This window comes from Convolutriloba macropyga, chromosome 8 (assembly GCF_964194025.1).
Source record: "Convolutriloba macropyga chromosome 8, txConMacr16.3, whole genome shotgun sequence".
In the NCBI taxonomy this organism is placed as follows: domain Eukaryota; kingdom Metazoa; phylum Xenacoelomorpha; order Acoela; family Convolutidae; genus Convolutriloba; species Convolutriloba macropyga.
Genome location: NC_134475.1, coordinates 54939759 through 54951816, shown reverse-complemented (window position 1 = coordinate 54951816; position 12058 = coordinate 54939759). Strand labels below are relative to the sequence as shown.

The 12058-nt window shown below is 35.7% G+C and overlaps 1 protein-coding gene across 6 annotated transcripts in view; it reads right to left on the bottom strand.

Annotated features, from left to right (window-relative positions):
• LOC142344835 (unconventional myosin-Va-like) overlaps positions 1–12058 on the bottom strand; it is a 380102-nt gene that overhangs the window by 43880 nt on the left and 324164 nt on the right. For all 6 annotated transcript variants that reach the window (XM_075396823.1, XM_075396827.1, XM_075396825.1 and 3 more), the window contains 3 exons: positions 9435–9515; positions 8028–8243; positions 5053–5304 (listed from right to left, as the gene is read on the bottom strand). In XM_075396823.1, coding sequence (XP_075252938.1) covers positions 5053–5304; positions 8028–8243; positions 9435–9515 — 549 coding nt within the window. The remainder of the gene's footprint in view (positions 1–5052; positions 5305–8027; positions 8244–9434; positions 9516–12058) is intronic.

Below are 12058 nucleotides of genomic sequence, written 5' to 3'. Positions count from 1 at the left end.
TAAAATTCATGATGTCAAATATTCCATCTCCGAGACTTGAAAAGTTTCGTTGGCCAGTAACGGTCATTGTGTAAGAATGTCAGAAAAGGACAAATATTGAAAAATTGTGGAAACAATCTTGCAAAAATTCAAGATATTACCTTGAGAACCATTTCTTTGTCTCAAGACTATCCAGTATCCCTGTTTTAAGCCTGAAATAGTTTCACTGACTCAAAGATCCATACACTTGGAACATGACAAAAAATTTTCAAGAAATTTCAAATGCTAACCAAAAATTACTAAAACAGGAGTAAAAAAAATGATTACCATCCCATTAAATCTAGAAACCTTGCAGCAGTTTATTATAAAACCTTAGAAGAGGTCCCAGGGCCCCTGGTGCCAGAAAAAACATGAGAAAATTGTAAATAATTTAAGCAAAAGAATAAAGTCGTGATATTAAAATCTCAAAAAACATTCCATTACATCTAAAAACTATGCAGTAACATATTATCAAACCCTAGACACTGGTGGGTGGGGTGTGGGGTGGTGGGTGGGGTGTGGGATCAATTTCTAAGGACCGCCTTTCACACCATAAGTATAAGTCTCAAAAACAGTTTCTGTTAATCGCATACTTGAAGACTAGTGGGCTGAACGGCTCTAAGAGATCTTGATGCAAACTGGGCGCTACCTATATATCCCGTTTCTGGAGACCAAAGTAAAATGGGTCAGACGAAAATTCGGCCAAGTGAAAAGTTGCATAAAAGAGACAAACAGGGTTAAAGTATTTGCTACAAATTGCTTTTGAGAGCAATTAACAATGATCTCCTTAAAAATGCCCGTGAAGTCATATTTTGTGAAAACATTCCTACTATAACTCATTCTTAATGAGGATCAAAGATAATGACAATACGCCACATAACAGCAGCTGAGGTGCGGCATCAAAAAGAGAAAGAGAGAGAGAGAGAGAGAGAGAGAGAGAGAGAGAGAGAGTCAGAGAAAGAGGGACAGAACGTGAACGAGAAAGAGAAGGAAAGAAACCCTAACCGACAGAGAAAGAGAGAGAGGAATACTTTCCATGATGGGATTCGACTCTGCAACTTCTAGTTTGCTACCGTCGTTAGTGAATAAATCATTTAGAAAAAACTGAGAAGGCAAAATAAAAGTTTTAAACTTCGCAGTAAAAAAATTTAAAAATCATTTTTTGTCTCGAAAGTTCTGTCAAATATCCCATCTCCGAGACTTAAAAGTTTCGTTGGCAAGTAATGGTCGTTGTGTAAGAAAATCAGAAAAGGACAAATATTGAAAAATTTTGGAAACAATCTTGCAAAAATTCAAGATATTATCTTGCGAACCATTTCTTTGTCGCGAGACTATCCAGTATCCCTGTTTTAAGCCTGAAATAGTTTCACTGGCTCAAAGATCCATACACTTGGAACATGATAAAAATTTTCAAGAAATTTCAAATGCTAACAAAAAATTACTAAAACAGGAGTAAAAAAATTGATTACCGCCCATTAACTCTAGAAACTTTGCAGCAGCTTATTATAAAACCTTGCAAGAGGTTCCAGGGCCCCTGGTGCCAGAAAGAATTCAAAAAATTGTAAATAATGTTAGCAAAAGATTAAGTCGTGATATTAAAATCTCAAAAAACATTCCATTACATCTAAAAACTATGCAGTAACATATTATCAAACCCTAGAGGAGGCTCCTTGGCTCTTGAGGCTAGAGAAACCTAAAAAATTCCAAAAAATTTGAAAGTTTTATCAACAAATGCTATATTTTGAGACATTAAAAAGCTGAAATTAATCCCTGACCAACAAAAATTTTCCAGTAACTTATTGTTAAACCCTAACGGTGGTTTTCTTACCCTTGAGGCTCACAAAACCTAAATAACGACTATGTCAAAAAATTGAAAATGGCAAAAATCGTCAAAAAATACTAAAATTCGTGATGTTAAAATCTTGCAAGACATTCTATTACATCGAGAAATTATACAGTAACTTATTTTCAAACCCTAGAGGAGGTTCCTTGGCTCTTGAAGCTGGAAAAAATGACAAAAATCTTCAAAAAACTTGAAAAAAGCAAGTTTCATTTAAAAAATTGCTAAAATTTGTGATATTAAAAGTTGAAAAACTATTCCACAGCCAATTAAATTTTTCAGTAAATTATTATCAAACCCCTTAGGATGTTTTCTGTTCCCTGGGTCTGCAAAGACCTGAATAAGGAAAAATAAATGTCAAAAAATTGAAAAAAATTGCACGTTATAAAAAAGCTAAAATTCATGATGTCAAATATTCCATCTCCGAGACTTGAAAAGTTTCGTTGGCCAGTAACGGTCATTGTGTAAGAATGTCAGAAGAGGGCAAATATTGAAAAATTGTGGAAACAATCTTGCAAAAATTCAAGATATTATCTTGAGAACCATTTCTTTGTCTCAAGACTATCAAGTATCCCTGTTTTAAGCCTGAAATAGTTTCACTGGCTCAAAGATCCATACACTTGGAACATGACAAAAATATTCAAGAAATTTCAAATGCTAACCAAAAATTACTAAAACAGGAATTAAAAAAATTGATTACCATCCCATTAACTCTAGAAACCTTGCAGCAGCTTATTATAAAACCTTAGAAGAGGTCCCAGGGCCCCTGGTGCCAGAAAAAATTCAAAAAATTGTAAATAATGTGAGCAAAAGATTAAGTCGTGATATTAAAATCTCAAAAAACATTCCATTACATCTAAAAACTATGCAGTAACATATTATCAAACCCTAGAGGAGGCTCCTTGGCTCTTGAGGCGAGAGAAACTTTCCAAAAAGTTTTCAAGTTTTATCAAAAAATTGCTATATTTTGAGACATTAAAAAGCTGAAATTAATCCCTGACCAACAAAAATTTTCCAGTAAATTATTAATAAACCCTAACGGTGGTTTTCCTACCCTTGAGGCTCACAAAACCTGCATAACGACCATGTGAAAACTTGAAAATGGCAAAAATCGTCAAAACATGCTAAAATTCGTGATGTTAAAAGCTTGCAAGACATTCTATTACATCGAGAAATTATACAGTAACTTATTTTCAAACCCCAGAGGAGGTTGCTTGGCTCTTGATGCTGGAAAAAATGACAAAAATTTTCAAAAAACTTGATAAGCAAGTTTCATTAAAAAAAAATTGCTAAAATTTGTGATATTAAAAGTTGAAAAACTATTCCACAGCCAATGAAAAATTTTCAGTAAATTATTATAAAACCCCTTAGGATGTTTTCTGTTCCCTGGGTCTGGAAAGACCTGAACAAGGAAAAATAAATGTCAAAAAATTGAAAAAAATTGCACGTTATAAAAAAGCTAAAAAGTTTCGTTGGCCAGTAACGGTCGTTGTGTAAGAATGTCAGAAAAGAACAAATATTGAAAAATTTTGGAAACAATCTTGCAAAAATTCAAGATATTATCTTGAGAACCATTTCTTTGTCTCGAGACTATCCAGCATCCCTGTTTTAAGCCTGAAATAGTTTCACTGGCTCAAAGATCCACACACTTGGGACATGATAAAAATTTTCAAGAAATTTCAAATGCTAACCAAAAAATACTAAAACAGGAGTCAGAAAAAATTGATTACCATCCCATTAACTCTAGAAATCTTCAGCAGCTTATTATAAAACCTTGGAAGAGGTCCCAGGGCCCCTGGTGCCAGAAAAAATTAAAAAGCTAAATAATGTTAGCAAAAGATTAAGTCGTGATATTAAAATCTCAAAAAACATTCCATTACATCTAAAAACTATGCAGTAACATATTATCAAACCCTACAGGAGGCTCCTTGGCTCTTGAGCCTAGAGAAACTTGAAACATTCCAAAAAGTTTTCAAGTTTTATCAAAAAATTGATATATTTTGAGATATTAAAAAGCTGAAATTAATCCCTGACCAACAAAAATTTTCCAGTAAATTATTATTAAACCCTAACGGTGGTTTTCCTACCCTTGAGGCTCACAAAACCTGAATAACAACTTTGTCAAAAAAATGAAAATGGCAAAAATCGTCAAAACATGCTAAAATTCGTGATGTTAAAAGCTTGCAAGACATTCTATTACAACGAGAAATTATACAGTAACCTATTTTCAAACCCTAGACGAGGTTCCTTGGCTCTTGAGTCTAGAAAAAATGACAAAAATTGTCAAAAAAACTTGAAAAAAGCAAGTTTCATAAAAAGAATTGCTACAATTTGTGATATTAAAAGTTGAAAAACTATTCCATAGCCAATTAAAATTTTTCAGTAAATTATTATCAAACCCCTTAGGATGTTTTCTGTTCCCTGGGTCTGGAAAGACCTGGATAAGGAAAAATAAATGTCAAAAGAATTAAAAAAATTCACGTTATAAAAAATGCTAAAATTCGTGATGTTAAAATGTTGAAACCATTCCATTACCACTAGAAACTATGCGGTAACCTATTATTAAAACCTAGAGGAGGTTCCTTGACACCTAGGTCTGATAAAAATCAAAAAATGTCAAACTTCCAAAGAGCTTGAAAAAAACGCAAAATAGTATGTTTGCGTGTTTTTAGCGAGCGGTTGTTCGTCAGTAGCTAGAAACGGGGGGGGGGGGGTGTGCACCGACGTTGGCTGATGGGGGTGGGCGAGGCAACAGTGGGGTGGGGGGTAACAGCACGAGGGGGGTCGGGGTGGGGCAATAGTGTGGGGGGGGGGGGGGGCAACAGTGGAGGGGTCTTCAACCTCCAAGAAGCGCCCTTCACGCCATAAGTATAAGTCTCCAAAACAGTTTGAGCTGAAACAGAGCTGAAAGGCTGTAAGAGCACTTAATGCTCGCTGGGCGCTACCTGTTTATCCCGTTTTGAAGACGAAAAGTCAAAAGGGTCAGAAGAAAATCGGTCAAGCGAAAAACCGCATAAAAAGACCGACAGGACGTATATAATTGCTACAAACTTCGTTTGAGGGCAATTAATAATACTACTACGACCTTTTAATTGGAAACAAAAACAGTTAAAGCAAGAAACTGGTAAAAACGAATAGTATATTTATTAATGCGAATGGTGAGTCATCTATACGAATGGGATATTTATGCAAACCTCTTCACTCTTTTGTCGCAGTTGCTCATTGACAGCATTCATCAATCTCTCCACTTCCTCCTTCAAGTCCCCTCCCTCACTCTGCGCAGCCAACAGTTTGCCGAAGTTCACCACCTCTTCCTGCAAACGTTCGTTCTCTTTCTGCAAATGATTTATCTTAGCTTTAGCTGACTCCGCGTGCTCTGTGGACTCCTTCATGTACGAGTGCATTTCCTCTTCCAGCTGGGCTTTCTCCATTTCAACTGCTTTCACCTGCAATCAGTTTAATCATTATATATATCATTAATCAAGTTCTTAGAGTTGTAACTGGTAATAAACCCATATCAATTATGGTCCGCAATAACATTCGTACCGCAACTATTCCGTAACAGTAACTAATACAAATCATTATGGATGGTCTAATTTAGGGATGTCTTCTTTTCCCCCCCTATTCTTTTAACCACCTATATTTTGACCCCGAATTTTTTTAACCCTTACATCATTTAAAACGTCAATTATTTATTTAACACCTATATTGTTTCACCCCGATTTTAAGCTTCCTATAATTGAGGATAATTAGGCCTCAATCAATTCTATTTATCTAATTAATAGATTAAAACTGGATAGAAATGATTGAGGTGTGAATATACTTTTCACACCTCAATCATTTCCAGCTGATATTAACCTGTTAATTAATGGATCATAATTGTCAGGGACATAGAGCTAACAACAAAAATTTCCAGCAAAACTATAACAATTAGCGATTTAGTTATCTCATGTAGTCCCTAATGTAGCAACTAAAAGCAATTGAAAAAAGGATGGCAATCTAGAGCATTTCTTGTTTCATTGCATTTTGAAATCAGCATGATAACTGCCGACTTTGAGATTACTAATTCTTCCAAAAACAAAGAAACATTGGTTGTAGACGGCCCTGAGTTCTATGTTAAGAGAATAAATAAGTTTACCAATGCCTTGAATTGCTCAAAATATCAGCGCAACAAGTGCCGCGTTTCCGCATTTACATAAGGTGGCCAACTTATTTGCGTAAAAGCTGAGCACAATCAAAATGCTTCGATTGGAAAGCCAGCCACGCAAAAATTATAAGAGATCAGAACCCTGAGAGGAAATTTAACGCCCGCAGCGGCCATCGCTTTCACAAATGTACCAGTGCCTGACGTTCTCTCGACCCAGTAGGCGTTCAAAACCAAATTTAAGACAAACATCGCAGCGTTTAAGAAGGAATATGCAAACAGTTTCAATTCATGAACCGTCGGGCCGACACTTTGATATATCCGATACGTTTCAAGAGTTTTTGCGGTGTGACAGCAGAAAAGATTACCACGAGCTCATTTTAATTTTTGATGATCCGTAAATGACATCGGTTCTCAAAGAATCCAAGTTTTGGCTTGCGGATGGAACTTGCGATGAATTATCGCCCAAAAAGCTCTATCAAATTGACACACTTCATGTACATATTCCCGTATTGCTCCTGCTTGTTTGTATGCCCTCCTTCCAAACAAAACGGACGTACAGTCGGTTTCTTGATCCCTTAGAAACCTTTGCCCCAGTTTCTAAGCCCGATAAGGTTCTGTTAGATTTTGAAATTGCCCCAGTTAACGCCTTCCAAAAACACCATCCAGCTTCAATGCTATCGTGCTGCTATTTCCATCTCAGCCGGAAATTTATTAGAAAAAATGGAGAACTTGGACTAAAAAAGCTGGTGTCAGGAAAGCATGAAGTGGCACTGGCACTTAAAAATATCCTTGCTCTAGCTTTCGAAAACATGAGGAAATATACAAACCTTTCTCGACGAATTGAATGATGCGGCGGATCACCACCATTTAGATAGCTTCGTTACTGAAAAATTAGACGAGCTTTGTTTATATTACCAATCAAATTATATCAAGTGTCCACTATTGAACCGTCCTCCATTTTCCCCCACAAATCTGGATTCAAAGAGACGCAGCCACTGAGGGAACAACTAATGCTGTTGAAGGCTGGCGTTATGGGATACAAGCCTTCTTCAACGGATCACATCCAGGAATTTGTAACTTTTGACTAAATTGCAAAAAGACGCCGCGGTGCATTTTGAATACCTAATCCGGGCGGAAAAACACAAAGAAAAAAGCCTGAAAGGAAAGATGCAGAACTTGACGGGGATTTACAGGGATGAAACTGATATTGAATTTTCCAGGGCTATTGCCAGTTTGCCTTAGTTGTGTATCTGAAATATTGTGTTTGTGTTTTCGTGTTAATCTAAATTTGAAATCCATCTCAATATTTTTGAGTTTGCGCCCTCCTTGCGTAGTTACGTCAAAGCCTCAACGTGCCTCATTAGGGAATTCAATCCCAGGGGTTAACCCTATGATGGGACCCCTCATTGGGAACACATTTTTGCAACATTTAGAAATGAAACTTGCACAGCGTAGATGCTAGCAAAAATATCAATCTGGATTTCATTGAAAATTCTGTTAAACACACGGTTAAATTTCGTTTAATTCCTAACTTATGTCTGCTTAGGAATTAAGTTTTAAAAATTACCGCACATCTTATCATTTGAGAAGTACCAGTTTTTCCGTCTTCTAGTCTAGGACAGTTTTTGATTCAAATCAAAGTGCAACATAAAAGAGTGTCTTGTCGAGTGTTAAGACATTGCTCTAAAAAGCAGTCTCGTCATTTTTCTTTGATTTCATACAAACGCAAGCTGTTCAATGCCGCACTCTTGAAGGTCAGTAGTTTTGAAGTCCTTTGAAATTTAGTTTTACTAATTGTTTTTTTGGACGCCGAAATAGATAAAAGGTTTCGGTGTTGAACCGATTTCGGGGTGAATGAATTGCGGGGTTAAGTGACTGAGGGGTGATTATATACGGTGTTAAATTATAGGGGTGAAATAAATCGCGGGTGAAAAGAAGTAGAACCTAATTTAGGTATTCAACTAAACAATTAGTTTTGCAATAATTCCTGTAATTTCCTAACAATGACTGTTCGTATCTCACCTTTTCCCGTAAATTTTTAGCTTCTTGTGTGTTTGTGAAGTCGACAGTTGCAGTTGATGACAGCTGTTGCTGATTGGCAGCCAATGTCCCCGATCCCAAGTGGTGGGGACTCCTCATTGTGCTCGAGTCATCCGTATCTCCTGCCTCTTCTCGGATCCCGTCAAGGCCAGACTTCACGCTTCCCGATCCAGTGGCATGATCATCGTCAAGGATCTCCTAAATTAAAACAGTGAAAACCTGTGAAAACAGTGAACTGTTCTGTTCGCAACACTGGCCTATAATTGTTTTAACTCCCCACGCACACGTGACATTTTTTTTACATATTAACGCACTGAATAACTAGAGCAGGTAAAATATGGCAACTGCGAGTAATTTGCTCATTGAGCGCCTAGAAATCGATGAATTGCGAATTAAACTATAGGTAGGGAATAAAAACTCTTTCACACAGAATGCGACGAGAATTCTGCTCAACGCAAGAAGAGAATTCAATTCAGAATTAGATCTCTTTACGAAACTGCGACTTACGGACCAATTAAAAAGATTTTCATGAATTACTACTTTTACAATGTATTAATGTACATAAGTGGTAACAAACTTCAAAAATTAATGCACAAAGGTAATCTAGACTATATTTACTTATATTTAATCCTTTTAATTGGGCTGTGAGTGTTTGAAATTAAGCTTTATTTAGGTATCGGTAGACGCTTGTAATCGGATTCCAAATTTTTGAAAGCATTGTCCAAATCCACACATTCGCATTGAGCATGACAATTCGAATATCAATATTTATATTTAGTCAATTCCAGTTGAAATATTAACAGACGTCCGGATTAAGTAGTGGACATATCTGTTCAAAAAGATGTTGCATTGATATATTTTTGCAAGATGCCATTAATATCTTTGTTCATAGGTGTAGTCTATACGACTAGCTCTTAAGCTACTCATCAAATTAAACTATCAATCATTTCAAACTTATTCACCTTACCATCAACAACCATAACAATCTATGTGCTAAAGTTATAGCAAAAGTTTATTAATAGAAGATTTCATCAAATAACTGCCGACTCAAACGGAAACATACATTATGAGGGTAGTAACTTAAGTGTCCAAATCACAGTTAACAATCAACTAACCAGTAAATCATCGCATCTCATTCTCGGTTCAACTCGACAAGTCGACGACCTTGATTGTGTACAAAATACTTCAAAACTTGAATGTACTTAAAGCTGCGGTGGTTTAAAATTAATGGTCTCAAATTTATCAACTCTAAAGACATCACAGCTGGTCAATACGGTAACTCGTACAAAAACTTAAACTATAGAACTGCATGTTTATCAAACAATTTGCATATAACAGCTCTCTACACACGGAGTAGCAATGCTACAAACTGCGAAACAAAGCAGTTACCTTATTTTGACTGTCTGAACAGATTCCGGAGTCGTTTGCAATGTCGTCGTAGCCATTGGAGTAAGGCCGTTTAGCACCACCCTGAAAAACGCGCATTTCTTTCAACGGCTCATAGCAAAATGATTGTTGTTTGAGAGAAATTACTTAGCTCAAATTTCAATTTTTTACATAATTGCCTTTCAATCTTTAATTGCCTTACATAAAAGCCTTTCATATAACGCCGATATTGTTTACTGTCGTAAAAAATAGTTCAAAAACACGCCCAATAATTTCTATATGTTGAAATATGACATTTAATCGAAATTCCTTCTTGCTCAATAATTAATTTCGGCTTGACCAGATAGACTAAGTAAACGTATCTCAACTGCACACATAACCTCCAAAATGCGAAACTTATTATAATGCGAAATTAAAATATAATTGAGGACCAAAAACCTTGCGGTCCGAAATCGCGTTTCACTTCACGGCTATTTTCAAAGAAATATAACCGACTAACGTCGTAAGACTTGTTCTCGAACGACTGGTACAGCCTAGGTCAAAACGCCGTCTTACAAAAAATTTTTCTGGAAAAAATTTTTATTTGAAACCTATTTCAAAAATTTAAATAGATTTTGTTGCTAACAAGAAGCTTTTGAGTGTTAAGTTTGTTTTATCAGCTAGCTTGTAGTTTCTTTGCATTTTGTTTTTTAGGTCTGGTTTTTTTAGGTCTTTTTTAGTCATTGTTTTAATTACTTAAACAAAGGATTTGAAAAACAGTTTTGATTGCTGTTGTATTTTTTGTTTAAGGAGTGGTTTAATCAAACTGATCTTTCAATTGACTGGATTTTAGCGAACATACAAACAGCCGTGAGATAAACCGCATACGGTATCCTTGCTCTTTATATCAATTCGTAGACTGTGTTAAAGATTGATTCTTTTTCACGTCTACAAATAGACAAACAGACATTTAATCGAAATTCCTTACTCAATAATTGATTTTGGTTTAACCATACGGATTAAGCTTACGTATCATCGCTTATCTGAACTACAAGCATTACCTCAAAAATGAGTAACTTAATTTAATTGAGGGCCAAACTCTTGCCGCCGAAAATCTCATTTCAATAAACTGCTTTTTGCAAAAACACAGCAGTTGCTTCAATCGTTTCCAATATAAGCAATTTTTGAAGTGGATCGTGCGTGTGAGCATAGCATAGAATTTTCGAAAAAGAAACGACAATTTAAAAAAATTATGCTTTGTTCTGAGAGAAACCTTCTTTCCATTATCAATAAACTTATTGAGGCAGCTGCTTTGAAACAAAAAAAGAGTACGCTAATCTTCAAAGTAAGAAACTCAGCTAAAAATTTCAGGACCACCATATGAAATTTCTTTTTCCAAAAGTCAAATTTTTCAGTTTTACCGTCTGAGTCACTCACTCAATGAAAGTTGAAAATAGGCTTTGCTTCATGTCAGACTTTTTGCTAGCATAAACAAAAATGGAGTATATTTCGGATCTGAATCATTATAACAGGAAAATAAAACAAAATTTGAAGCATAAAGAACTATTAAACTATTTGCTTGCATAAAATCGTACAGCGAGGTTGAACGCTGGCCTATTTGTTGCAACATGTTTGCTTCAAATGAAATATTTACTGCTTATAAAACTTTTATTCCTCTGAATAAAAACGACTGAGGAGTTTATTTTTAGTGTTGTTGGAAAACAATTTGACAAAAAAGCTAAGTAATTCGATTGTTTCCCAGATAATGAACGTCTAATAAGTTAAGGCGAGAATCAACAACTTTTAATCTGTTCAAGCGCATAGACTAAGCTGGACCCAGGGAACAAACAAGAGAAAAACGAAACAGTACAAATTTTTCATGCAGAACAAAATCGCGAACTCAACATCTGACGATTTGTTAAGCTTCACAAATAACTTAAAAATGTTCCGATTGCTGCTGGGTAATTCTGAAAAACACAGGAAAATCGTTTCAATTTGGGGTAAATCGATAACAAAGAATTCGAATTTCTTTTAGTTTAAAAAACCTATGCTGTTTAATTCTCATTGATTTATGTGGAATGAATTTCTTGGTGATCAGAAGAGTATGATTTCCGAAACTTAAATACACAATCAAAAAGGTTTTTCTGTCCTGAAGAAACTACCAAGTTAATTTTATTTCAAGTATGCCATAGAAGTCGAGGGAGAAAAAACATAACCGACTAAACGTCGGAAGAAATGCTCTCGAACGACTATTGGGAGCTCTAATGAATTGCAGCCTGCTTCAGTCGGGGGGGGGGGGGGGAGGAGGGAGGGAGAGGAAACCTAAATGGGACCAAGAAGTTCAATAGTGGGCTTCAAATAACCACATTAGAGGTTAACATCTATTGAGATTTAAAGTAAAAAATGGCACCAGTTTCGGCGCACTTTTCATTTGACTTTTAGTATTAAATTACAATTAAGTTCAGCTGCTTGAAATTGTGATTTAGAGAGAATTTTAGATCACGTGAAACACAAAAAGTCAAGGGCGTAAAAGTCACTCGAAAAGTCAAAATTGTCTAGCAAAAAGTTTGCATTAAAAAGACACACGTTTACAACAATTGCTATGAACTTCGATCAGGAGCAATTAAAAATGATTAGGTTAATTCTTT